This window comes from Pipistrellus hanaki (genome assembly GCF_964339955.1).
Source record: "Pipistrellus hanaki genome assembly, chromosome: 6".
Lineage (NCBI taxonomy): Eukaryota > Metazoa > Chordata > Mammalia > Chiroptera > Vespertilionidae > Pipistrellus > Pipistrellus hanaki.
Window position 1 is genome coordinate 41145068 of NC_140508.1, and position 24660 is coordinate 41169727.

At 38.1% G+C, this 24660-nt stretch overlaps 1 protein-coding gene across 4 annotated transcripts in view; it reads left to right on the top strand.

The window, feature by feature from the left end:
- Positions 1 to 24660, top strand: part of WDR7 (WD repeat domain 7) — a 273742-nt gene that overhangs the window by 210521 nt on the left and 38561 nt on the right. For all 4 annotated transcript variants that reach the window (XM_084886917.1, XM_084886916.1, XM_084886915.1 and 1 more), the window contains one exon: positions 8946 to 9045. In XM_084886917.1, the coding sequence (XP_084743043.1) occupies positions 8946 to 9045 (100 nt within the window). The remainder of the gene's footprint in view (positions 1 to 8945; positions 9046 to 24660) is intronic.

Here is a 24660-nt window from a genome sequence, read left to right on the forward strand (position 1 = left end):
ATCTGCTATGTTCATTCACTTCATTGTACTAGGTGCCTTCCAGCAGTTGTGAACCCGCAACATATAGATAAATGCATTTCACTAAATAGGAAACTCCAAATTTGATGATGGTGAATATCTGTGGTCCAGTCACGTGACATTTGCTTTTAAAAATATTTATATAACTGTATTCATTTTTGCTTTTTTCCTTTTCTTTCCCTTCCTTTACCTTTTTTAAAAAGTTGCTATGATTTTAGCTTAAGTAGTTTCTGTAATGTTGCTTTATACCAATATTAAGTTGCTATGGCTGGTAAATCATAAAAAGGGATAAAACTTCATTTAGTATTCTTTTTAAATGAGATGATATTTGTCAAAGCACACAGATAAATGCTTATGATGTGGGTATTCAGAGGATGTTAGTTTTCTATGGATCTCTTCATCTTAGTAGTAATGTAAAAATACAATATATTAATATATATATGAAATTAGTTAATATATATTTGAATGGATAGTAGATGTTTAGAAAGCACAGGATGCTATCATTTTCATATATGTAAAAATTTTGGTTTACTTTTTAAAATAGTAACTAATTTCTAGTCAAGTTGTAAAGGGAATCTTCCCATCTCAAGTTGTATTAATTCAATTAAGAGCAAATATAGTATACTGAAGTCATTGAATATTTAAAAATTGAAAGTATTCTGCCTTGCTTGGGTTACACATCAAATTCACTATTTTCTTGAGTTCCAAAATGAAGTAGCATCTTGGAATGCTGATTGATCCTGAGTTTTCTTGGGTTTTGTTTTATGTTCTTTTGCTTTTACCTTGACCAATGGGCTTGTGATTCTGATGTGCACCTGTGTTTTGAGCTTTCAGTTTAAAAATTTTAAGGTGGTAATTTCTGTAAGATTTTCTTTACTGTTTTATCACTTATTTCTCAGATTGCATATTAAAATAAAATTTCCATTTTATTGTTATTAAGAAAATCTTCAGTCTTTGCTTAGGTTTTTCTCTGTGTGTTGCTATAGACCAAGTAGTCAGTTTTATTACTTATAGAATGGCTTAACATATAATTTAATGAGTGATGAATTTATCCACCAAATTATATAGTTAACTGAATTTCTTTGTTCTCTGGCATTTTTGTTCAAATCACATTTAAAGTTTAAGCTACAAATTATAAATTCATTGAAAGAAGGATTGATATAAAAAGTTTGGTTTTTCTAATTTTGTTTAGATAATAGCTTTTCAATCAATTGCTAAAACATTTTTTATATCTTATACTTGAAAATAGAAATGGTTCAGAACACATGCCAATAAAATTTGAGAGACATTCTTTCTTATCACTGACTCCAAAACTCACTTGCTGATGCATATTAAAACATGAGGTGATAGCAATACACAATTAATAAACTAATGTAACCATCTTTTTAAAATTTATGTAAGACTTTACAAATTACCAAGTGCTTTCAAACCTATTCTTAAAAACATATATATATATATATATATATCTTTAAGAAAGGCATTATATAAATTAAAATTTTTGAAGTATATATATTAGTATGCAACAATAAAGTTGTATCTTCAAGGTAAAAGCCAAAACTTCTTATTCATAGTTCATTGCTTTTGCCATCCAATTTCTAACCTGTATTAATTTATTTATCCATTTATACATACAAGGTGGAGCAAAAGTAGGTTTACGTGTGATTATGCAAAGCACAGTTTATTCTTGTATTATTATTTATTAACTAGAGGCCTGGTGCATGGATTTGTGCACCAGGGGGGTCTCTTGACCTGGCCTACATCCTCTTGCAATTTGGGACCTTTTGGGGGATGTCAGATAGCTGGTTTCGGCCCATTCCCCACAAGCCCGATCCAGACAGGAGGGAGCCCGATCCCCACAGGCCTGAGCCAGATAGGAGGGAGCCTGATCCTGCGCATTGAGCATCTGTCACCTGGTGGTCAGTGTGCATCATAGCAACCAGTCAACCAGTCCTTCTGTCATTCGGTCACTTAGACTTATATATTTTTGATTACTGTATTATTTTCCATATAAACAACTGTAAGCCTACTTTTGCTAACCCCTGTATATACACACACACACACACACACACACACACACACACACACACTGACCTTGTTCCATGAAAGATCTTAAGAAGCTTTGAAAGTTAATGTAAAAATAGTGAGGGAATTGAGGCAACGGCAATGTAAGAGTGGGAAAGAAAGACAAGGCCACAGTGAATTTAAAAGTTCTATGTATTTTCCAGAAGTGAGCCATAAATTTATCTAAACTTCTTAGCAGCCAGGGTACAAAGAGGGGCAGATATTGTTCATATGCTAGAAATAGAGTACTTGTTTACAGAACTTTAAAATGGAGATCAACAAATAGTAGACAGAAAATGTGTGTAACTTATTGGCCATCCAGTATTTGGAGATTTTGCAACTCTCGATGTGTTGGGAGGGAGCTCACATAATGGTTAAAGTACATTTGGTGCTTTTTAGTTGAGAGAACTGAGAACACAGATAAGAAAGTGAAATTTAAATATAGATATTGAGAGCTCAGTCCCTCTTGAGGGCCTGTGGGGGAACAGTTGCTTCTCAGTACAGTTCCTGATCTCCATGCTCTACCCAAGAGCCACTACATCCGCCTGCCCTGACGCCTGGGAGGCTGCACTCAACAGCCTCCCCTAGTGGTTCTTACGGACACTGAAATTTCAGTTGTTTTGGATGTTACGAACCCTGGCTTTTTATATACACTGAGTGGCCAGATTATTATGATCTTTGAACTCATAATAATCTGGCCACTCAGTGTATATCATCCTCGATAATAAAAAGCTAATATGCAAATTGTCCCCTCTACCAGGAGTTCGATCAGCAGACAGGCTGACCAACCATCCATGTCCCCTCCCACTGGACAGGCTGGTTGGACCCCACCCATGCACGAATTCATGCACCGGGCCTCTATTTTATATATATATATATATATATATATATATATATATATATATATATATATATTCAGAGATCATAATAATATGGCCACTCAGTGTATATAGATAGTGGCATCCATTAATAATACAAGAAAATTACTTAAATTTAAATGCCCTTGAGAAAACATACCACCCACATCCTTCAAAACACAGTTATACCAAAACAGTTCTGCCAGATTTTTTAGCACTATACCAAATAAGGCTATATGATTACATAAGAATTAAATACCATTCTTTTTAGAACACAATATATTATCAACAAGATTGTTGCAACATTGAATTAATTTTATGTTTATCAATAGCAGAGAAAGAAGTATAATAAAGTAACATATAAGAAATGAATTTCTTAGATTCTCCCATCTCATTGGACTTTGTTTTGCCTTTATCTGTCTCTCAGATGATCTTCAAAAAGGCACCAGCCAGCACTATATATATATATATTATTCTTAGGGGGTTCTGAGTAATTTACATTTAATTTCCTGGGGAATAAATAATGCAGCAACCTCAGTTAAAAATACCCTGGACACTAAGGACATAGAATTAACCCTCTTTCAAGTCTCGGGAAGGTCAACATCACTGAAGTTTCCTCAGAATTCATTAAGATTTTGTTCCTAGTTGCTCTGTTACTGAACTTGAATAGTCTTATGAAGACCCTCATAGTAGCCCAGCCAACACTGAGCCTGTCATGCTTGACCCAGTTTGATGAATTATTTCTCTTTCGGTTACCATGTAAACTCTGACTCACGTTACACTGCGGTATTTGATGCATAAGACATAAAAATGCAGAAGTGCATAGATGTTGCTGAACTAAGAGAAAAGCAGTATAGAACACATACGTGTGATAGACACTTGTTTGAAGATGAATGCATTAAGGGTTTATTATATATTTTACAAAACTACTCTTTACTAATCTCAGAAGAGAAAAAATTAAGCTCTTATAAGCTACTGACTGTCGAAGCTCAATTAGAAAGGAAGATAAAGTACCTCTAGAAATATAATGTGATTATAATGTAATTTTAAATTTTAAGGCTATTTTATTATGTTCTGAGGGACTCGAAGTAAAATAATGCATAACAAATAAAGGATTAGGGATTCTTTAATGAAATTGTAAGTTGATGGGAAATTTTGATTGTATTTGGAGATAGAGAAATTTCAGGATTTTTTCATAGCACAAGTTAGATATGCTTCTAAACGTAATTTTTAGTCACTTAGAACTCCTTTATGCAGATTGAGGAAGGGGGTTTTGCATTCATTTCTCTTGCAGTGCCTGTAGCAACTAGTAGAGAGCTTCCTCTATCCTGAGAATTCCCAGATAGATCCTTATTTCATGCGTTTTATTCTTTTAGGTTAAGGTAATTTATTTTATATATAACCAAGAGTAATTTAACTTTTATGCCTTCTAAAGACTTGTCAAATAAATCCACAGATCCCAAAGAAATCCTTTGTTGGGCTCTGTCCCAATTTTTAGTTTAGAAAATATGAACACTCAATAGAGGCACTCAATAACTGTGGTGAGTAATGAGACCAGCCATGCCGCTTCACGTGTGTAGTCCTTAATTTCTTCGTAATAAATGGCACCAGTTATTTCACTTAAGCTGTGACTTTGCTGCATGGTTTTTGTAGAATTATAAGTTGTAGAATTTCAAATCTGAAAAGGACCTTATGTTACGAATTACTTATTCCTGTCCTTCATTTTGCAAATCGACACATTTAGGTCATTGTTGTGCTGACAGTCAAAATCGAAGGCCGGCTTTGCTGAACAGATCCCGCCTGTCTCTGGGTTCCGCAGGGTGGGTGTGCACCCACTGCACTGGCAAGCACATGTCAGGGGGATGCATGAGGTGTGCTATCTCATGAGAGGACAGGGTGTGGCCCAGCCCCAGGCCTGTTCCTGGCTGCATCCCTCATTCCATCTTCTCCCACCTCCTCTTGAACTTGCTCTTCAGAAAATCCTCCTCTCCCTTTTATACTGAGCTGCTCTCAATGGCGTCTCTTCCTCAGCCTGAAAGCTTGCTGCTATCTCTTATTTAAAACCCTTATTTTCCTTGTATCTCCTTTCTCTTCTGTCCAGTCTCTCATTTCCCCTCCTTCAGGAAAAGGAGTCTGCACTCTGCCCATTTTGTCACCTCTGTGCCCTCTTAATCTGCTGTAATCTGATGCTGGTCCTTGCTATTTTGCTAGTATCTCTCTCTACCCCTAGTTACAATTTTTTGATTGCCAAGTACTTTTCAGTCTTCAGTGTTGTGGGTCTCAGAACCCATTAAAAATTTAAAATCCTAAAGAGTTTTTGTTTATAAAGGTTGTATCTAGAGACTTTTAATGTATTCGAAATTAAAGTTGAGAAGTTTAAAAAATATTTATTGATTCATTTCAAATAACAATAAACTCAGTTCATATTGCTATAAAAACACATTTTTATGAAAAGTAACTACTTGGCAAAACAAAAGAAAATACTAAGAAAAATAGCATTGTTTAACATTTTTGCAGATTTCTTTAATGTCTGGCTTAATAAAAGACAGGTGGACTTTCATATCTGCATCTGTCTTTAATCTGTTGCCATGTGTTATTTGAATGTTTAATTGTATGGTGAAAATCTGGTCTCACATAGATACATAATTGAAAAAGGAGGAATCTTTCAATTGCCTTTTAGATAATTTTTCATCTTACTTGGTAATTCACCAAAACTCAAAGCGTGACTGTTTTTAAAGGTTAGTTGCAGTGTGGAATCTTAATTCGTAATGAGCTTTTAATACTGTTGTGTTCAGTCTACTGGTGTATCCTGTGCTTTAAGTGGGTCCTTCGCCCGTGTGTGATTTTATAGCATTTTCTGCCCCTAAAGGTCTTAAAGTAGGCGTGGCAGAGATAGGGGGATAAATCAGAGAAATGCCATGATGCTGTGATAACAGGGTATCCAAGACATAGAAGAATCCTAGGCGATGTGACTAAGCAGACTCAGTGGTGGGGCTTGGCAGTTGTGCCCAGGAAGAAAAAGGAGTCTTGGTGATATGTTAGCTGAATTTTAAAAAGTGAGTAGATATTTATCAGGCAGACAAATCCTCCTGACCCCAAAATCTGAGCTATTTCCATATGCACAATTGGCTGGAATTGAATGAAATACTATGTTAAATGTAATTATGAATCTGACAGTTGAATCAGGGATGGCTTTGAAAAAATTATAGTGTGTTACACTGCATATTTCACTACCAAGAATGAAGAAATTCTCAAATAATCTATGCATAGGTCTAAGCCATATATTTAATGGCTCAAGTATTTGGGCTTCTTAGTAGAAATAAATAAAACAGTACAATAGTAGTAGTAAAAATAATAGTAGCAGAAAGGAGGAACTCAAAGGACTTTGTATGTAAATTTCTCTAATGTACTGTAAGTGGGTTAATCAGTGAGTCTTGGGTGGAAAAATGGGAAATCTACTGAATTTTAGTGGTAGTGACCTAGAACTGTAAAGTGTTTTATTTGGCTTGCTGGATTTACTGGATTATTTCTCCATTGACCTTTGTTGGGAACTTCTTAATATGATTTTACAAAGAAAATATACTTCACATTAAAACACTTTTATTCACTTGTGTGAGTCAATATAATTATTGCTTGCCCATAGTAGGTTACCTTAAGAGATACTAAAACTGTAAAAAGATTGAGGTCAATCCATTTCTACTGATTGTACAATAAGAGAGAAATTTAAAGAGAAACTAAAAAAGTTTTAGAAGAGAAAGTTAAATAATCTATTCATGCATGTACACGTATGAAGAGGAAAAATCTGGTAAGAAATAATCTCCAAGTGTTTCTAATGGTCATCAGGGGTAATGGAGGGGATTAGTAGTAAAGAGTTACTTTCTTAAGTGTTCATTTTTCTATATTGTCTTGGTTTCTCTTTAACAATGAGTACGTATTCCTCTAATAAATATACAGTAGAATATTTCAAATAAAAAAATAAAAAAATAATCATTGTGAAAACAGTAAAGCTTCAAATAACGTAAGATACAAAAAATTCAAGATAAAATAAATATTTAAACTTTTGAACTGAATGGGAAAAAATTAGTCTAGAGTTACAAGTCTGTATTTTCAGAGATAGTTTTTAAAAAAATATATTTTATTAACTTTAGAAAGAGAAAGGAAGGAAGACACAGAGAGAAAAAAGCATTGATCCATTGCCTCCCTTACGCACACACCCCAACCAGGAATCGAACCCACTCTCTGGGCATGTGCCCTGACTGGGAATGGAACAGGTGACCTTTGGTGCATGGGAGGATGCTCAGCCCACTGAGCCACACCAGGCAGGGCCAGAGATAGTTTATCTTTTCTTAAACTTGGTTATTCTGTAGACAGACTGATTGATTCTGCTTTTCAAGTGAAAAGCTGAATCAGCTCAGTTCACCCTAAATGGGCACTTAGAATCCAGTAAGGAAATAAGCACTGTCTACATTAGAACAGTGCGTGAGCTCACTTCTTAAAAAATCTTCCCAACCTGCGGTTTGTTCTTATCCCAGGTGGTGAGAACAGTAATGGGATGTGAAACAGCTTCTGTCCTTACTTCCAGTAAAATTCTTAAATTAGTTACCATTTTTTAGCATACTTTTTTTTTTATAATAAATAAATTTAGTTGTTATTCTTATACTCGTGAGAGTAGAAACCTCACTAAAACCATTTTCCTACTCCTAAAACTCCCCAAAGATAGCTGTATTTCAATATTAAACTTCTTCATATTATATATATAAAAAAAAAAAAAAAAAAAAACCACAACTCCAAAGCTTCAGGAGTATTTCATTTCACTGTATAACAGAAAGAATATTTGTTTTTTAGACCCTTTGAAATGATATAGAGTTCCAAACCACTCTACATCAGTGTCCAGAAAGCATTGGAGGATGGTGTTTCTTTCCCATCATCCATTTTACCTCCCCATCCCATGTTTTTAAAAATAATAACAGAAAAGTTACTGGTGGTTTCTGGTAATATGAAACCAAAGACAAAAAAGGCAAGGAGTGTGTAATAGAATTGATGCAACAGCCTCATAGATATTTAGGGCAGGCCATTTGTTCATCCGGCAACTCTCACACCGAGACAGCGGGACTAGATAATGGGAAGGTATATTCAAAACTCCTTACAGTATAAAATCACACCTTATTTACTCCTCCAAGAGTTTTTATTCTTACCTTACCTGGCTTTTGCCATATGGCCATGGAATCATTAGGACAAAGCAAAGACCTGGAATTGAAATACTTAATTCAGTCATGAAAATTAATCTAGAAAAAAATAAAAATAAATCAACCTCTTATAACCTTGCAACCATCCTCCCTAAATCCCATTTTTACACAATGCAAAATCACACCCAATATGGTTATTTGTACTACCTGTAGCCACAACTGTCATTTAGACAAACTGATAAATGTGGAAAATATAGGGACTTTGCCAGATAGCTTTTTTTCTGGTGGATAACTTTCTAATTTCATTCTAAATTATTGATGTGAAATAAGCATAACATCTATGGAGTTTTTATATTATTGTTCTGTGCTAGAAGGTATATTTCACTCCTTAATACTATAATAAGCCATGAGAACATAATTATATTGAATATATAATCCTTTTTTCCCCATTTCTGTTCAAATAGACATATTTGCATAATAGTCACAATAATAAAACTGAGTTTCATACTTTTTTTTTTGTAGCGTCAAATAAGGGTCACTTATTTCTTATTTTAAAATTTAAGGGTGTTTCTTATTATTGTTTTCCATTGAAAATAGTTATTAACAGACCTTACTGGCATTCCCCATCATTTTTTTTTTTCAATTGCTTTAAGAATTACTAAAATGAACCATTTTTGAAAAGTCTCAATATACTAACTATAGATATAAACATTTTAAAATATGCACCAGAGCTGGCTTTGAAATTTGAAAGGTGTTGCCCTCCACTTGCACATGCAGGTCATCTAACCTGGTTCTGTTGTTGTTTTGAAAATGTTCAATTCAGGTTCTACATGGTCAGCTACTATGAGCGGAGCCACAGGATAGCAGTGGGAGCTCGCAATGGTTCAGTGGCCCTGTACGACATCCGGACTGGAAAATGTCAGGTAAATAAATCACCGCGACTTCCTCTCCATAACGTGAGGAAGCTATTGAAGGGAGTGAGAGACCAGCACTTCACCATTATGGATAATGCTAAAGGAATCAATAGTTTAATGAAGGACTCACAGAGTATAGAGCCCTACTGTCTCCACTCGGTGGGACGAGGGGCTGGCTGCCTTTGCTATGCCACAGGTGAGTTTGTAGCAGAGCCCAAAGTAGGTGTCCCTGCTCACGCACCACTGGGCGATACATCTTTTTTTCTTGAGACAAAGCTTTCTGGTTTTATTATTTGTTATTGCCATGTGTTTTCTGAAAAAACGTTTGATGATACAACATGATAGTTAATGGCTGACTAAAAAATTTCTGACTAGGTAAAATGAGATATTTAGCAAAGTTTGGAAAAAGAAATCACAATAGCATTTAGTGTGGCTCTATAAAAAGAAAACTGATGTTCTATTGAAATAGATTTAGCTTTATATATTTTTATAACTCTTTCAATGGTTTTATAATACTTGATGAAAAAAGTCTTGGTTTCGATTTTGATCTTGATCACTTGATTCTCAAAATGGACCAGTTGGGTAGACAAGGCAAGTCTAGCCCCAATTTAGATATAAGCGAATCAAAGCTCTGAGACTCAATCTCTAGCCCAGTGTCCCACTCTTAGTTAATGGCTAGACTCTGCTTTGACCATGGTGAGTTTACAGTGCTCAATTGATAAACAGTTCCAAGTCACAACTTGTTATGTTCCACTGTAGCATTTAGCAACATGCATGTATTCACCACATTGGGAATTATATTGAACTGTATCAAATTGATACAGCCAACTATACTAAAAATTTCCAGAAGAAATATGAATTTCATCAAGATGTGGCTAACATTTTAAACTGTCTCTTACATTTATTATGCTATTAATTACTTCTCCAGAAGCTCCCCTGGCTGCTTTCCATGAAATAGTTCTCACGTTTGGTAACAGGTGTTGGGGGTAAAAGTTTTGGGGGTCAGGCACATTTGGAGGAGACCATCTGCATGTTCCTCTCTGCAGACCTCCTCAGGGTCTCTACCGTGTAGGTATGCATTGTGCATTCCGGGGAGCGCACAGACTGTGTACCATTGGCTCCACTTATGTAATAATTCAAGCTTGTTTGTGTGTTTTAAGACATTAAATTCTCATCGGTGACCATATTTCTTTACTTTGAGCAATGAAACCTCTCTGAATACCTGCTTAAAAATTAAGTTACATGTTGTTTATATTATTTGCTTCTAGAAGAGATACGGTAGTTCTTTAAAATTGGAGTTTATCGTTACTAGGAGGCTTGAGAGAAATAAACCACAAACATCTACAAAGTGCAGAAAAAAAGAAAAAAAAAGAGCAAGGGGACCTTTTCAAGCTTTTTTAAAATCAAATCATAGAGGACTCTTTGTTATCGGACAAACCTGGTTGCCACCGGCAGAAGGAGAAGTGAGGCCCTGTGAGCCAAGAGAAGGGAAAGGAGCAGCTAAGCATTAATAAGAAAGAACCAAACTGTCTTCAACTAGGCACTTTACTGTTCTCTTCCTCCTTCGTGGTCTCAGTGAAGCTCTCAGTAAAATGCAAAAAACATGAGTAATTTGAATGTCTTATTCTCTTTGAGTTACTTGAGATGCACTTATTAACAAGACATTCTTTCTTAACAGGAATTCATAATGCTCTTGATATTCTATTTTATTTTCTGCCTACATTTGAGTGCATTTGGACATTTTAGTGCCCCCATGATTTTTCTTTTACCTCAGCTTCTTGATTTTGCTATCCAAAGCTATACCTGGTGTTACAAGCCCAAATAACCTTTACCTTCCAGTTCTTTGGGAAACGGAACATTACCCTTTTCTCATTATTCAGAACTTTAAATATCTAAAATCAATCTTATAAATCAAACTACTTTGGCCAATTATATCCAATGACAATAATTCTTAAGTAAGAATGATTCTCATTCTATTATGGTATTAGTTTTATAGTATTTGAAATAAGTGAAGCAACACTTGAACCGTAATATACAAGTATAATTGGCATGTCTAGAGAGGATGTTTTAGAGTTGACTGAAGGGACTAGGGGTTTTGAATTAGGGAGCAGTAGGGCATTTATGCAGTTAGACATTGGACTCAATTAACTGAGAGAGTGGGACATTTTTCCTAGCATGAGCAAAAGCATCGAGATATGCCATAAACAATGTAGAAGAAAATGTCGCTGGACTTTAGGGGTAGGTGTCCACGTAGGTGGGAAGGTCAGGCAGAGTCACCTAAATGGGGAGTCAGCGCTGATGGGGAAATCGGCTGTGGCCTGCTCAGGATGCCAGAGGCTGAGGATACCCAGGCCCCAGTGGCAGCAGAGAACCCATGGCTGAGGGACTGGATGGAGGGTCCTATGAGGTCCCTGTTGTTAGCGATAGGTTGGTGGAGGAGAGAAGAGAAAAATTAAATTCCTTTCCCTTACCTTTTGGCATTAGCTTTTCCCATTTTTAAAAAATAATATTCTTTTAACCTGTTCTTCCTAAACAAGAATAGGAGACTATGCAAAACCATAGGACAGATATGCAGAACTATCTGAACATGAGTTTTACTTATATCAAAGGTTCTCAAACTGCCACCCAAATCTTCCTGTTGCCTGTTGATATATTTAAAGTTTATTGGAATACAGCCCCGCTAATTCCCTTAAGGATCGTCTGAGCTGCTGGCCCGCTACAGGGCAGAACTGAGTTGTCGTGACCAACAGAGACCTCATGTGGTCCCTACAGCCTAACGTAGTTACTGTGGCCCTTTACAGAAAATGTTTGCTGGTCCTGGATGTAGGTGATTGAGGAGGTAGATTAACTAATCTAACTGAAAAGTGCCTTACAACAGTATAACATTATATATTGAAGAATAATAACTGGAAACTTGTGTGGTTTACATTCCATCTTCACCATTTGTTAATTTTATAAACTTGGGGAAGTTTCTTAGCTTCTGAGCTGAAGTCTCCTCTCTTAAAACAGGGATAGAAACCATGTATGTTATTGTGAGACGTACATAAGATAATTCATGTAAAATTCTTAGCACAGAGCCTGCCCAGGAACTAATATTCAGTAAATTATGGCTATCATCATATTTAAATGATCTTGGGAATACATTGCATTGCAAAAATTTAGAGAATTTTAAAGCTAAAACTTGAGGCCTCAGGTGTTTATGGACTCTCGAGGCTTTGCTTTCTCACTCCTAGTCAGGGGCACTGAGGGGAAAGGAGGCTGCACTGCCTGGGGCCATGCGTGGATTTCCTGCTTTAAGACAGCTCTTGCCTGTGGTGCTAAGTTGAATCTCTACTGATCATGGAAATCAGAAACTTTGGTGCAGTTCAAGAGTTAAAATTCTGCTGTGCTGCTGACTGCATTTTCACTTGGCAACTGCCACCAATTTCAGACTATACCTGATTCAAATTTTGCTTTATTAACAAAAAATAATAATAACTCCCTATGTAGTGCTTAAGTTTTGTTGGTAGTCAGTGTTCTTGATAAGCAGACTAGTTAAGCTCCAGGAACTCTAAGGCTACAGGTGTGACTTTGGTTAAACCAGCCATGGACATTCCCTCCAGCAACATTGGCCTCTGTTTGGCAGACTTGATTTCTATCTCACTAATTTTCTAGTCCTTTCTGAGTGCATTCTGTGTAGTAAACAACTGCTGGCTCTGTGTAAGTTTCTCTCAAGTTCGTGTTAACTCATTTTCCATATGAACTTTGCACTGTGTTACTCAAAGGCAACTGATTCATTTCAGTAAATCTATACACGAGAAAAGGGTGTGGCTGATATCTTACCTAATTGTTAAATTATTAAAATAACTTTATTATTAAAAAATTTGAGTAAATTCCTTAAAGATTAAACTCATTTTTAAAGCCTCATATTTTCTAGTTCCTGGTGCATAGTAAATGCACTGTAAAATACATGTTGATCAAATAAAACACCCCGAGTCTTTGAAGTAAAACCTATACAAAAAATAAAGTGTTCCATAATGATGTCAAAACTAGAGGCCTGGTGCACGAAATGTGTGTGTTGGGGGGTGTCCCTCACTTCTTACCATCTGCCCGCTTGCTGCTCCTTACTGCTCGGCTAACGGCTCCTTACTGCTGCCACTGCTGTAGAGGCAAGAAAGGCTCCCGCCATCGCCGCTGCGCTTGCCAGCTGTGAGCCCGGCTTCTAGCTGAGCTGTGCTCCCCCTGTGGGAGCACACCTACTACCAGGGGCAGCTCCTGCATTGAGCATTTGCTCCCTGGTGGTCAGTGCATGTCATAGCAACCGGTCGTTCGGCCGTTTGGTTGGTTTGCATATTAGGCTTTTATTATATAGGATATATTTGTAATTTGGGTATAGTCATATTTTTGTAGGTCAGAAACACCTCATCAAAATACTGTTTTTCTGTAAGGGATGATGGGATATATTTTCAGAAACAGCATAGAGGGCCTCTTATGAGTCATGAAAGATACATTTCTGTGGTAAACAGTGGCCAGGCCTGCCCTAGGCCAGATAATGAAGGAAAGAAGAGAAGCCAAGATTGACTGATTGTATGTATAGAACTGTGACCACTAGGTCTAGCTATAATTCTCTAAAGAGCAGGAGTGTATTCTGGAATGCTAGAAAAAGCGATGGGCCTGAGGTTGGTGCTTCTGGGGCCCCAGGGATTCCTTACTCCTTGCCGGATGGATATGTTGAACTTCAGATCACCTTCATTCACGGGAAAGAAGGAAGCCACTGGACATTGTATCCACTTACTTTCCCCTTGCCTCCTGAGTAGCCTCTGCTCTGCTTCTTCCCTGATTCAGGGGTACTAAAGTGAGAGCAAGCCCAAACTCTGTCCAAATCCTTTTTACCACTGTTTAAACCTCGATTTATCGTCACCATCCAGCCTGGCTCACCTTCATTTTTCAGTCAACAAAACGTCCTTTCCTGGTCCAGTCATCTCATTATATTCGGGCCCCTGCCACTCATCTAACTAGACTAATGAGAAGCAAAACCACAACTCCCTTACAGTGAATGTGGACTATGAGGATGGCCTCATTGTTTTCCTGTCAAACTCCTCTTCCCTCAATCCCATTTGTCCTCAACTGCAAATTTTGAGAATCACACTTACTAGCATTTCACATAAGAATTGCACACATCTTATGTGAAAAGCAGTGATTCCAATAGATAAGTAGAAACACCTCTTGTCTGTGACTTAGGAAATACTAAGCCAATAACAGATTTTGTGAATACAGTTACATAGTGTTAACAAAGCATTGAAGAAATTACAGAATGCTGGCATTTTCCATAAATAATAATTTTTAGGAAAAGGGGGGCTTGGCAAGATAGGAAAATGTTTTCAGCTCGGGATTTAAAGCATTCTGATGACAATATGCCAGTGTGATTTTCTGTAATACATTTAATTCTGCTAAACACTCTAAGGCTGCTACAGATCAGAGGAGCTAATTTCCAAGACCCAACAAAAATGTCAGCAAGCACACCTATAATCATAGAAGTTTGGAAAGCAATGTGTTCTTCTCTCTAAAAATACCAAAGCTTTTACCTCTAGTTAGGAGAAGCACTGGACCTTCGGGAGCTGGTGGACAGTAAGATTGATGTTATTTTAAGGCAGAGTTTTGAAGCTTCAGGCGCAGTTTTCAACACGCAGAATTCTATAACGGGCAGGCATCAAGGGCACTTAGGCTGTGATTGCAAAAATTGCAGTGAGAATTGACTAGAGTACTTAGTCAGACAGTGACATTTTAGGCATTTTCTTCCTGCTCTTTTCAGCAGCTGGTTTTCTGGCAGGTGCTGCCCGTGACATTCTGAAGCAGCAACCAGAAATACGGCGTCAGTGAGGGTAATAAGATGAATGGTTGGAGAAGACAATGGCTTCCTGACATCACGTTGAAGAATTACCTAAGGAGCATCCCGTTTTAAGAGTGAAATGCTATTTAGAGAAGAACCTCTAGGAAGAGAAACCTATCTGGAACAATGCTTGAAATTAGACCATCATTTATTCTGAAAGTTAAAAAAAAATTTTTTTAAGGATAACTTTAACTGATAGTATAGAGGAGGATTTTTCTGTTTGTTTACCCCATCACTCAGTATATCCATGTTATACTTTGAATGCAAGTATTTACACCAAGAAGGAAAATTAGATTATTTCTATAATTGGATAATTCTACCGTTTACCAACACAACAGTTATTATAGGCATTTCAGCATTCCTGAAAAAGCATTGGGTAGACTAAAAGTTATGATTCCCAAAATTCACACTTTATTTATATTTCTTTTTTTAATATATATTTTGTTGATTTTTTACAGAGAGGAAGGGAGAGAAAGAGGAAGAGAGAGAAATATCGACCAGCTGCCTCCTGCACACCCCCTACTGGAGATATGCCCACAACCAATGTACATACCCTTGACCAAAATCGAACCTGGGACCTTTCAGTTCGCAGACTGAAGCTCTATCCATTGAGCCAAACCAGTTTCAGCTTATCTACATTTCTTAATGCCATTCAGTTTCCTTCCTAATTCTCTTCCCAACACATAAAAAAATGAAAGTATAAATGTCTAAATACATATATTTCATATATATTTAGTCCTTACATTTAGAAAATATTACATAGGAGAGTCACGGTGCATCAAATTTATTCTGGATTCACTGCCTTGTATTCTTTATATCCACTCTTGATATATAAGGTACTTAGAACTAGGCCTGGCATCAGTAGTCATTGGATAAAAATGAATCATAAGTACTCTAACCATATATTGAGGACACAAGTCTGTAGTTCATGATAGGAGCTAAAGAGATGTTGATGGTGATTTAAAGAGAATATTGTCAAAATTTGGTAGCTCCTATCTCAAATAGAATTTGGGATGGAGCTCATGTTTAGGGGGGTGAGGGGGGGAGGTATCATAAAAGCCCTCAGATCTGGCACAATCTGCCCCAAAAGTTGCTCAGTTAGTAAAAAATGTTACTCAAGTGTAGAATCATAGAAAATGATATACAGGCAGTCCTCAGGTTACAGCAGACTAGATGTACATTGTTTCGTAGTTACGTCGCCATCTCCTACAGTATTTATTTTTTTTTAAAGTTCTGTCATTTCAACGTATGTACATATGTGCTTTATTTTTTTTTTATTATTTATTTACCACAAGTAAAGGTCAGGAATGTTATCTTTCTTTAAATTTTTTTTTTTTTTTTTTTTTTTTTTTACTGTTTCACTTCATTACTGCTGTGTATGTGCTCCATGTAGGTGGGTTCTGACTACAGCGAATTGTGCCATAGGAACGGATCTCCGATGTAACCTGAGGACACATTAAGCCCCAGGTCAATCTCCAGTGACTGACACTATACTTTCCGTCCAGAAGACAAAACAGGCTGGGCGTTTAACATGTTAAATATCGTATTTTAAAATTACCTTATTTTTTATCTCTTGATATGAGACCAAGGCCTTTTCTTTCTATAATTAGTCCATACTTTTCTTTCTAAACCACACCAGCTTCTGTTTCTTTTAAGTAGATTGGGAAAATAAAGGTACTCATAAAGCAATGTAGGAATGTAATCCTAGATATTTATGCTTTTTCCCACTCTTTTGCAGTTATCTAACACCTGATATCAGGAATGTGTGTGTCTTTGTAAAACTGTCTTTCTGTTCTTAATTTAAAATTTTATATCACTATTAGCATAGCTTTGACTAATTCCAGATCACAGAGCTCCGCTGGTGGGAGCAGTTGTGGGTGGGCCTCGAAAACACCGGTGTCCCTTGTTTGGTGGGCATCAGTCGGGATGTTCTATGGAGAAAATCTTTATATATAAAAGCCAAGCGACTGGAACAACAGAACGACCTGCTGCTATGACGCTCACAGTGGCAGCCAACTGACCCAATTGGGGCTCCCATCGGTCCCCCCCCCCCAACCTCTCGCAGCCCCTCCCTGGCCAGCCTAACCCCTAGCCGCCCCCCTAACCCCTATCGGGGGCAGGACCAGCCAGCCAACTGCCCAAGGGCCCTGGCCCCAGCCACCCTGCCCCTGATTGGCTCCCCTCACTTCGATCAGGGGAAGGGCCAGCTGGCCAACCTTCTGCATCCCTCCTTCTCACCGGTCCAACCCCAATGGCCAACATTGGGATAGGCTGGCCAGACCCCACCTTGTGTACAAATGTGTGCACTAGACCTCTAATAGAGAATATTGCTTCACCCTTGAGTCAGTAAAGTAGAAGTCAGTTAAGAGAGATTCTCTAGTATAATACATACAGTGTGTAGTGCTTAGATGTATTCACATGACACCATGAAATGTGGAAGGGAATGACTGCTTCTGGGGGCAAGGTATTTACAGTCTAGTAGGAGTAGCAAAGCGGAAAGACAGACACAAGTACAGTATAGTGTCTAATGCTACAACTGAATGTGGGAGATAAGAACAGGAAAAGGTTCCTGTACTGAGAGCAAAAGTTGCAAAGGAGCATGGGAATGTGGTGGAAGGGAAGCAAGACAAAGCTGGTGGAGAGGAGGTCTGAGGCATGGGCAGCCCTTCTTGGCTAGATTGCTTCATAGTTTGTCAGCAGTGAGCCACAAACTCAGATGTCTAAGAGACCAAGCAGATACCAAGCAGGTAGCTTAAATTAATAAAATAAGGTAAGATTTATCTTTCACTTTTCCATTTTTGATAGCACCATCCAAGAACTTTAACACTGCTCTCTATAAAACAACAGCATAAGCCTTTAATAAAACGCAGGCTGCTATTGCACTTGGTATTAGGGACAGAACTGGGAGGGCTGGGGGACCATGACAGACTGAAGGGCACCTCTAAAGGCATCAGCCATGTCTCAGACCCTGAAGGTGGGTGCTGCGTGGAATCATGGACCTATGTTGCCTGATCTCCTGGTTTTTTAAGATAAGATGAAAATCTGAGTTTTTAAGAATCTCCAAATTTGTAATTGCTAGTGACTGATTTTAAAAGTTTTTAAAGTGCATAAATCAATACTATGCTGAATGCATTCAGTACATTTAGAGAAACCATTTAAGAGTTTCAAGTAGGGAAGTAACAGGATTAGATACTCCATTTGGAAGGTCAGGACTGCAGACGACAAATTGGCAATGGTTTGCTCCTTGAGGCTTTGGTAACAATCCAGGTAGCAGGTGCTCGGGGCTTGGTTGGTATCTGTGGGGACTGGGTGAAGACAAGGAGTAAGAAGCATATAGAGCAAGTGGATGATGATAAGTCTTAAAACACATTATTGTAGATATATACACTAAAATATAGATTGATTCCATAATATAAAAGCAAAAGCAACATTTTCTGAAAGAAAAACAACAGATGGGCTGTGTATGAACTGGTAGGGAAGACAGATGCATGAAAGGAAAGATCTGGGCATAGAGAGGAATTTTAAGAATAATTTTGGAATTGTTGGGAAGATTTCAAAGTTAGGATATTTTATGTGCAAAGTAGTGAGAGTTACAAAAGAGATTTTACGTGAAAGGATTTATTATTTCCTATAACGCGTGGGGGCAAATGGTATCCTCAGGGCCGCCAGTCTTTTGTCTCTCTGCTCCACTGCAGACTGTGTTGGGCTCTCGTAGGCTGGACCACCTCAGTGCACAGGACGGCTACCACAGAGCCAGCAGCCTCTGTAGAGGGTACCATCCAGAGCGAGAAAGTTTTAAAAGCAAATGCACCCTCTGAGAAAGCCTGTTCTGTGTCTCAATTTTCCAAATTGCATCACATACCCATGTGTATTAGACCTGTTGCTGGCAGAGAATGGAATTATCATGACAAATTGAGATTTACTCCTGAAATAGCAGAAGGCTATCACCCTCCTGGGGGGTCAGGGAATTGGCCTGAGGGAGACAGCCACCTTTTGCCTCCCGAAGGGAATTTGGTCTCCCCTGGAGGGTTCTTAGGTATAATGACCAGGAAAAGAGGGTTGACAGCAGACTGTTCTTCCACTCGCTGTCTTTGGGAACTTGAACAAGTTTCTAGCCCTCTCTGAACCAGTTTCCTGGCCTGCAGCATGGGGACGGATGCACTTGTGTCTTCCTGATCAGTTGAGCTAGTGAGATGCTTAGTGGTGTGCTTCTGCAGTTGAAGTGCTCAGTTAATGATGCTGGTGGGTTAAGAGTCATCTTCAAAGGTCAGTCCAGTTTGGAGTTTCTGAATTTGAAAGAGAACTTTTTGTCTTGGTCTATGGATGAATCTCTTACCAATAGGAAACACTTAAACACCCAGTAGGCTAACAATAAGGTTAGTTTAAAGGTATGAACTTTCTCCTTTACTCCCACAGAGACAGTGAGCTGCTGGGTTGGCAGAGAGCAAAACCGCCTCCAGAGACCTGGCTCCGATCCCTTCCTGGCACCGTCCAGGAGCCCCTCCCCTTTGCTCTGAAGGGAGAGGCTGGCCTTGATTACCGGACACCGTCCCTCCTCCCCATTCAGCCGATTGCTCTCCTGCTTCAGAGCTGTGGCAGCCACACCCGAAGACAGAGTAGGTGCTAGAAAGAACTATTTCTTTGAATGTTTAAATGCTGTAAGCAAGTCTGCTCTTCCCCCAAGTTACATCCTGATCTAGAATATTCATTAATGCAGAAAGTTATTTAAAAACATAGTTGACTTTCAAAGGAATGGCAAGAGCAGTTAAGCACCTATAGAATGGCCACCACACCCGATTAAATGCGTGTTTTTCATGTTTTCTGAGAGTGGCTCTTTGTGGTACTGAGAAAGCCAGCTCCCAATGCCCCTTGAATTTCTCTGGACGCACATCCTAGCGTGTGGCATTGTTATTGTGTTGCTGTAATTTATGTAAATGTGTTGTCAGAGATGAATGAAAACTTATAGTTGTAAATCTACAAGGACACAGCTATAACTCACATAGATTTATTACTTGTAGGCATGTACATCAAGCCTCTGGAATTACTGCTTCTACTGTAGACAGAGGTTAAAGAAAAAGGTAACAACTTACACGCCATTATACATACACAGCAGTTTGTCATTTACTGGTGGTGGTATGAATACAGAATACAGCAGGTGACTGTCCTTCACCCAGCACAGTCTATTCAGCAAGGATGCTGAAGGAAAGACCGCCAAGTAAGTAGTCAGGATATTTAGTCTTAGAGCCAGTTACTCATTTTGTTACTTACCTTCTCTGAGCTGAAATTTACTAGGTATAAAACTATGTATCAGAAACCTATTGACACCACCCCAATATACCATCATGGTTTTTGTGAGGAAGCCATACGTTCATTTATTCATTCAACATTTTTTGAGTGCCTACTGTATATCACACATTTTTTTTTAGGCTGAAAGGAATAATGTAAGCCAACATCCTTATTTTTACCCAAAATAAACCACAGTGGGACCAGAAAAATGAGATGCTTTATAAAAGGTTGTGGGAGGACTTTTGAAAATGCAAAATGCATACAAGGGGAAATTATTATTAATTGTAATACGAAGCCAATAGTTCTTATAAGTCTACGTGTTTAGTTCTCCATAGATATTTCTGTCTGGGAGTTCCTTTTCCATAAATTCATGGGGCATTGTCATTTAGCATTGTTCTTTTCAAACCAGCTGACATCAGAATCATGTTGGATATTTTAAAATAGATCTCCTACCTCAGACCTTCTGAATCAGAATCTCTGAGGCAGGGGCCCATATTCTACCCCAGGCAATGCTAATGCAAACTAGAGTTGGGAAACACTGGGTTTACCAAATAAAATCACAGATTACATAAGGAACGAATAATGTGTGAATTATCATTTTAAGTCCTCAATGGTCTATATAGTCAAATTAATAATGAGAATTAATTTGCATTAGATTTAGAATCATAAAGACTGAACTAGAGTCTTAGGAAGAGTGGAATTTGCTTTGGATAGGGGGGTATTACCATTGGAAAAGCAATGTAGCAACATTAAAGAAGGCTTAGAGGGGAAAAACATCACAACACCCCCCCCAAAAAAAAGAATTTTGTTTATATATTACTTACATGAATAACTATTTATAATTATTTTTAATCTTAACCTACATATTTCTATATTTGCTTTAAAATATTATATACAATTATAAAAATCTAGTTTATGAGATTTTAGTGGTTTTTTTTCCTATGCAGAAATTTTCCTCTGAGCTGAGACCAGAATCCCTAGATTTTCATAATGCATCTGAGAGTTTTCCTGTTATGTTATACCAACCACCCAGCAGAGCTTTAAGCAACTACTGTTGGATACACATATAGCCTCCCTTTCTCTCCACAGTCCACTTTCTGATGACTTTTCTCATCTTCAAATTACAACAGGAGGGAGCCTAGGCCAGATAAAATCACTAACAGAAACTGTGCTTACAGAAGTCACCAGTATCTTGTTAACCCCTTACAGCTTTGTCCTTCATCAGAAGTTTTCTCCAGCTGCTCGGGTACAACACAAAATTCAAGATTTCTCTGTTTCTAGATCTTTCACAGTATGGTAGGATTTTTCTCACTGCATCATTCGTTCAAATTTATCAATTGAACAAATACTAAGTATTTACTCTATGCCAGCTACTATGTTATTGCAACACACTAGTGAAATAATGTATTTCTTCTTAATAGCCATGATGAAATGGATGCTTCCTCCAGAGACTTAACTGCAAGAACATTTTTAGCTGCTTTGCTTTTCTAGGTTGTGAATATAGTGAAATTCCCAGGATATGAGCCACTTCCCTAGTTGGGAAATCTAAGCATTAAGTATGTCAATACATCTACACTAATAAAAGGGAAATGTGCAAATTGACCATACCTCTGTGATATCCACCAGCCAATCCAGAGTAAGTATGCAAATTAACCCAACAAAGATGGCGGGCTAATTTGCATATGCAGGCTCTGGCCCGAGTGAAGACTGAAGAGGCTTGGCTTCTCAGCTGCGGCTGGAGCGAAGACCTGGGTCCTGGGTACCGGAGGAAAACTGGTGCCGGCAGCCAGGGGAAGGAAGGCCTATTGCATGAATCTTCGTGCAACAGGCCTTTAGTCCTTAATAATATACTTTAAAATGTTATACACCAGGGAGATTTTATAGGAGAGCAACCAGAGATAAGACTGGGAGATGGGCAAGAGCTAGGTCAGAGGCCCTGGAGTCATGCTGAGGAATTTTGATATTACCCTAAATGTAGTGGGAACTGTGAAGATCTCTAGCAAGTGGCTTAATCTGATCTAACTGCTGTGTGGGGAATGGACTGATGGAAGACGGAAGTGGAAATGGGAAGACCAGTGACAAGGCTGTTCTAGAAATATTCCACACTAGAGATGACAGCATCCTAGACTGGTACGGGGACAGTGAAGTCAGAGAGAAATGAGATGAATTTGAAGATGAAATTGGCACGCATGCTGCATTTGGTGTGGTAATTGTGAGTGAGATGTTGAGGATGACTCCCGGGTTTTTGGTGTGAGCAACAGAATAAATGGGACATAGTGGAAGAAGAGCAGATTTGTGGACTCAGGGGATGGTAAAAAAATTAATCACTCAGTTTTTTACATTAACTTTGAGATGCCTAGAGAACAATCATGTGGAACTGTCATATATGTAGCTACACACATGGCTCTAGAGGTAAACATTTAGATATGATTGACGTGCTGGTGTATTCAGAGCAGATGAGTATGGAGTGATGGGAGGGAAGGGGGCTGGAACAAAGCCTAAAAAGTTCAACACTTAAGAGATGAGATGGAAGAGAAGGAATTGACAAAACCATAGAATGGGTGGTTTGAGGGCAGGAAGAAAATCAGAAGACTGTCCTGCCTTGGCCACCAAAGAGAAGCATGTCGCATGGAGGAAACGCTGCTGAAAGACCAAGTAAGATAAAAAAGGAGGAGCAATCCATCCGATTTGGCAACAGAAGGTCATTGGTGACTCTAAAGAGCGGTCTCGGTGCAGTGGTGGGTGGAAGCGTGGCAACGGGAAGGCTGTGAGGCCTGTTCTTCCAAGAAGTGTGACTGGAAACAGAAAGAGAAAGGAGAGATAGCAAGCAGTAACTGTGGCACTAAGAGAGTTTTGCTTTGCCAGATACGTATGTGTATTTGACCATGGAAGGAAAGCATTTGACCCATGGTTTAGCAAATGAACACCGTTAGCAGTGGGGAAAGATTTAAAACAGTTATGAAAGATGCCGTTTTGGGTTGGCCATGAAGAAAATACTTCTGCATGTAGTCTATCTACTGTCATTCCGAACCATTTTATTATTAATTTAATGCAAACCCAAAAAATTCAAGCGGCATTAAGGTCTATGCTAATGAGAGTAATGACAAGGCCTTTGAGACAGACCTTTGAAATGACAGCTATACTATCACACCCGACTTTAACAAGGGTCCTTTGCCCAGGTGGTTTGCAAAATCACTCAGTTTCTGAGTGTTCTTAAAGGAAATTTCTGAGTGTTCTTAAAGGAAATTACTCAGCAGTCCTGTACTTCTAGAATTTAAGGATATATATATATGTGTGTGTGTATGTGTGTGTGTGTATGTATATATATATATATATATATATATATATATATGCCCAAAGATGGGAGTATTATTTGGATATATATATATATATATATGACTTATAAATATATTGATATTTGATATAAATATATGATGGCCACAGCATTCTTTTCATGTTAGCAAGAAAGAGTTATCAATTTCAATGAGCACAGTTTTTAGAGCCTTTCTCTTTATTTTCTCCAGACAAGAAAGTGGTTTGTTCAGTTTGCGTTTCTGAATTTCCACCAGGGAAATGCAAGTGGCCTCACAGGCTTGAGCTACTTTCTTACCGGTTAGCCATCTCACTGAAGAAAGAGCTACACTCTGATTTTCCACCGTTTCCATAAAGCAAATAGAGAGCTGTTTACAACAGCCTTTGTCTGGCTTCGGCATTGATTTTAAATCACCTGGATTGATCATGTGGTTATGGGACTTTTAAAATCCCACCAAACACCAGATCCTCTAAACACAATTAGAATTGAGGGGTTTTTAATCAGCTGGCATTATGTCTGTAGGAGTACATTTTAAATTACCCACAACTCAGTTCATGTTTGGTGGGGAAAAGCGCTCTCGTAATTAATGCATAGAGTCTGGGGTTTTGTAGATGTTCTTTGTAAGCACGCAGAAATGTTCCCACTTTTCAAAATGAGGAAGCATCTAAAATCTGTATCTTCTTTAAGTATTTCACTGCCTGGGCAGTTTCTTCAGCCAGTAAGAGAAAAGTATGCAAATGAGCCAGCTGTCATGTCACACACTCCTCAGTCACAGGACAGCAGCAGGACTTAAGTAAGCTGATCTCAACCAGATTTGACAAAGAGGTGGAAGGCCTAAAATTAAATAGGTCAACACAAATTCTTTAATGAGAGGAAGAAGTGAAGGGACAACGAGGGACCCCCTAGGAAAATTGTTTTGTAAAACTGCTGATATTATGACTTTTTATTTCAGATTTTCCCATCATCATTGGCTTCTAAGTCTGAGTAATCTTCTTTAAAATGAAGCACCACATATTTTTCACTATGCTTTAGATGGTTTCTATAAGATTGGTGTTCTAATGTAGTTCATGTTTACAAATAAAGATTCAAACTACTTTAAGGAGCCAACTTTTCTTTTTAAAGGCAGGTATTTTTCTAAGGCTGGCTCTACTGCTTC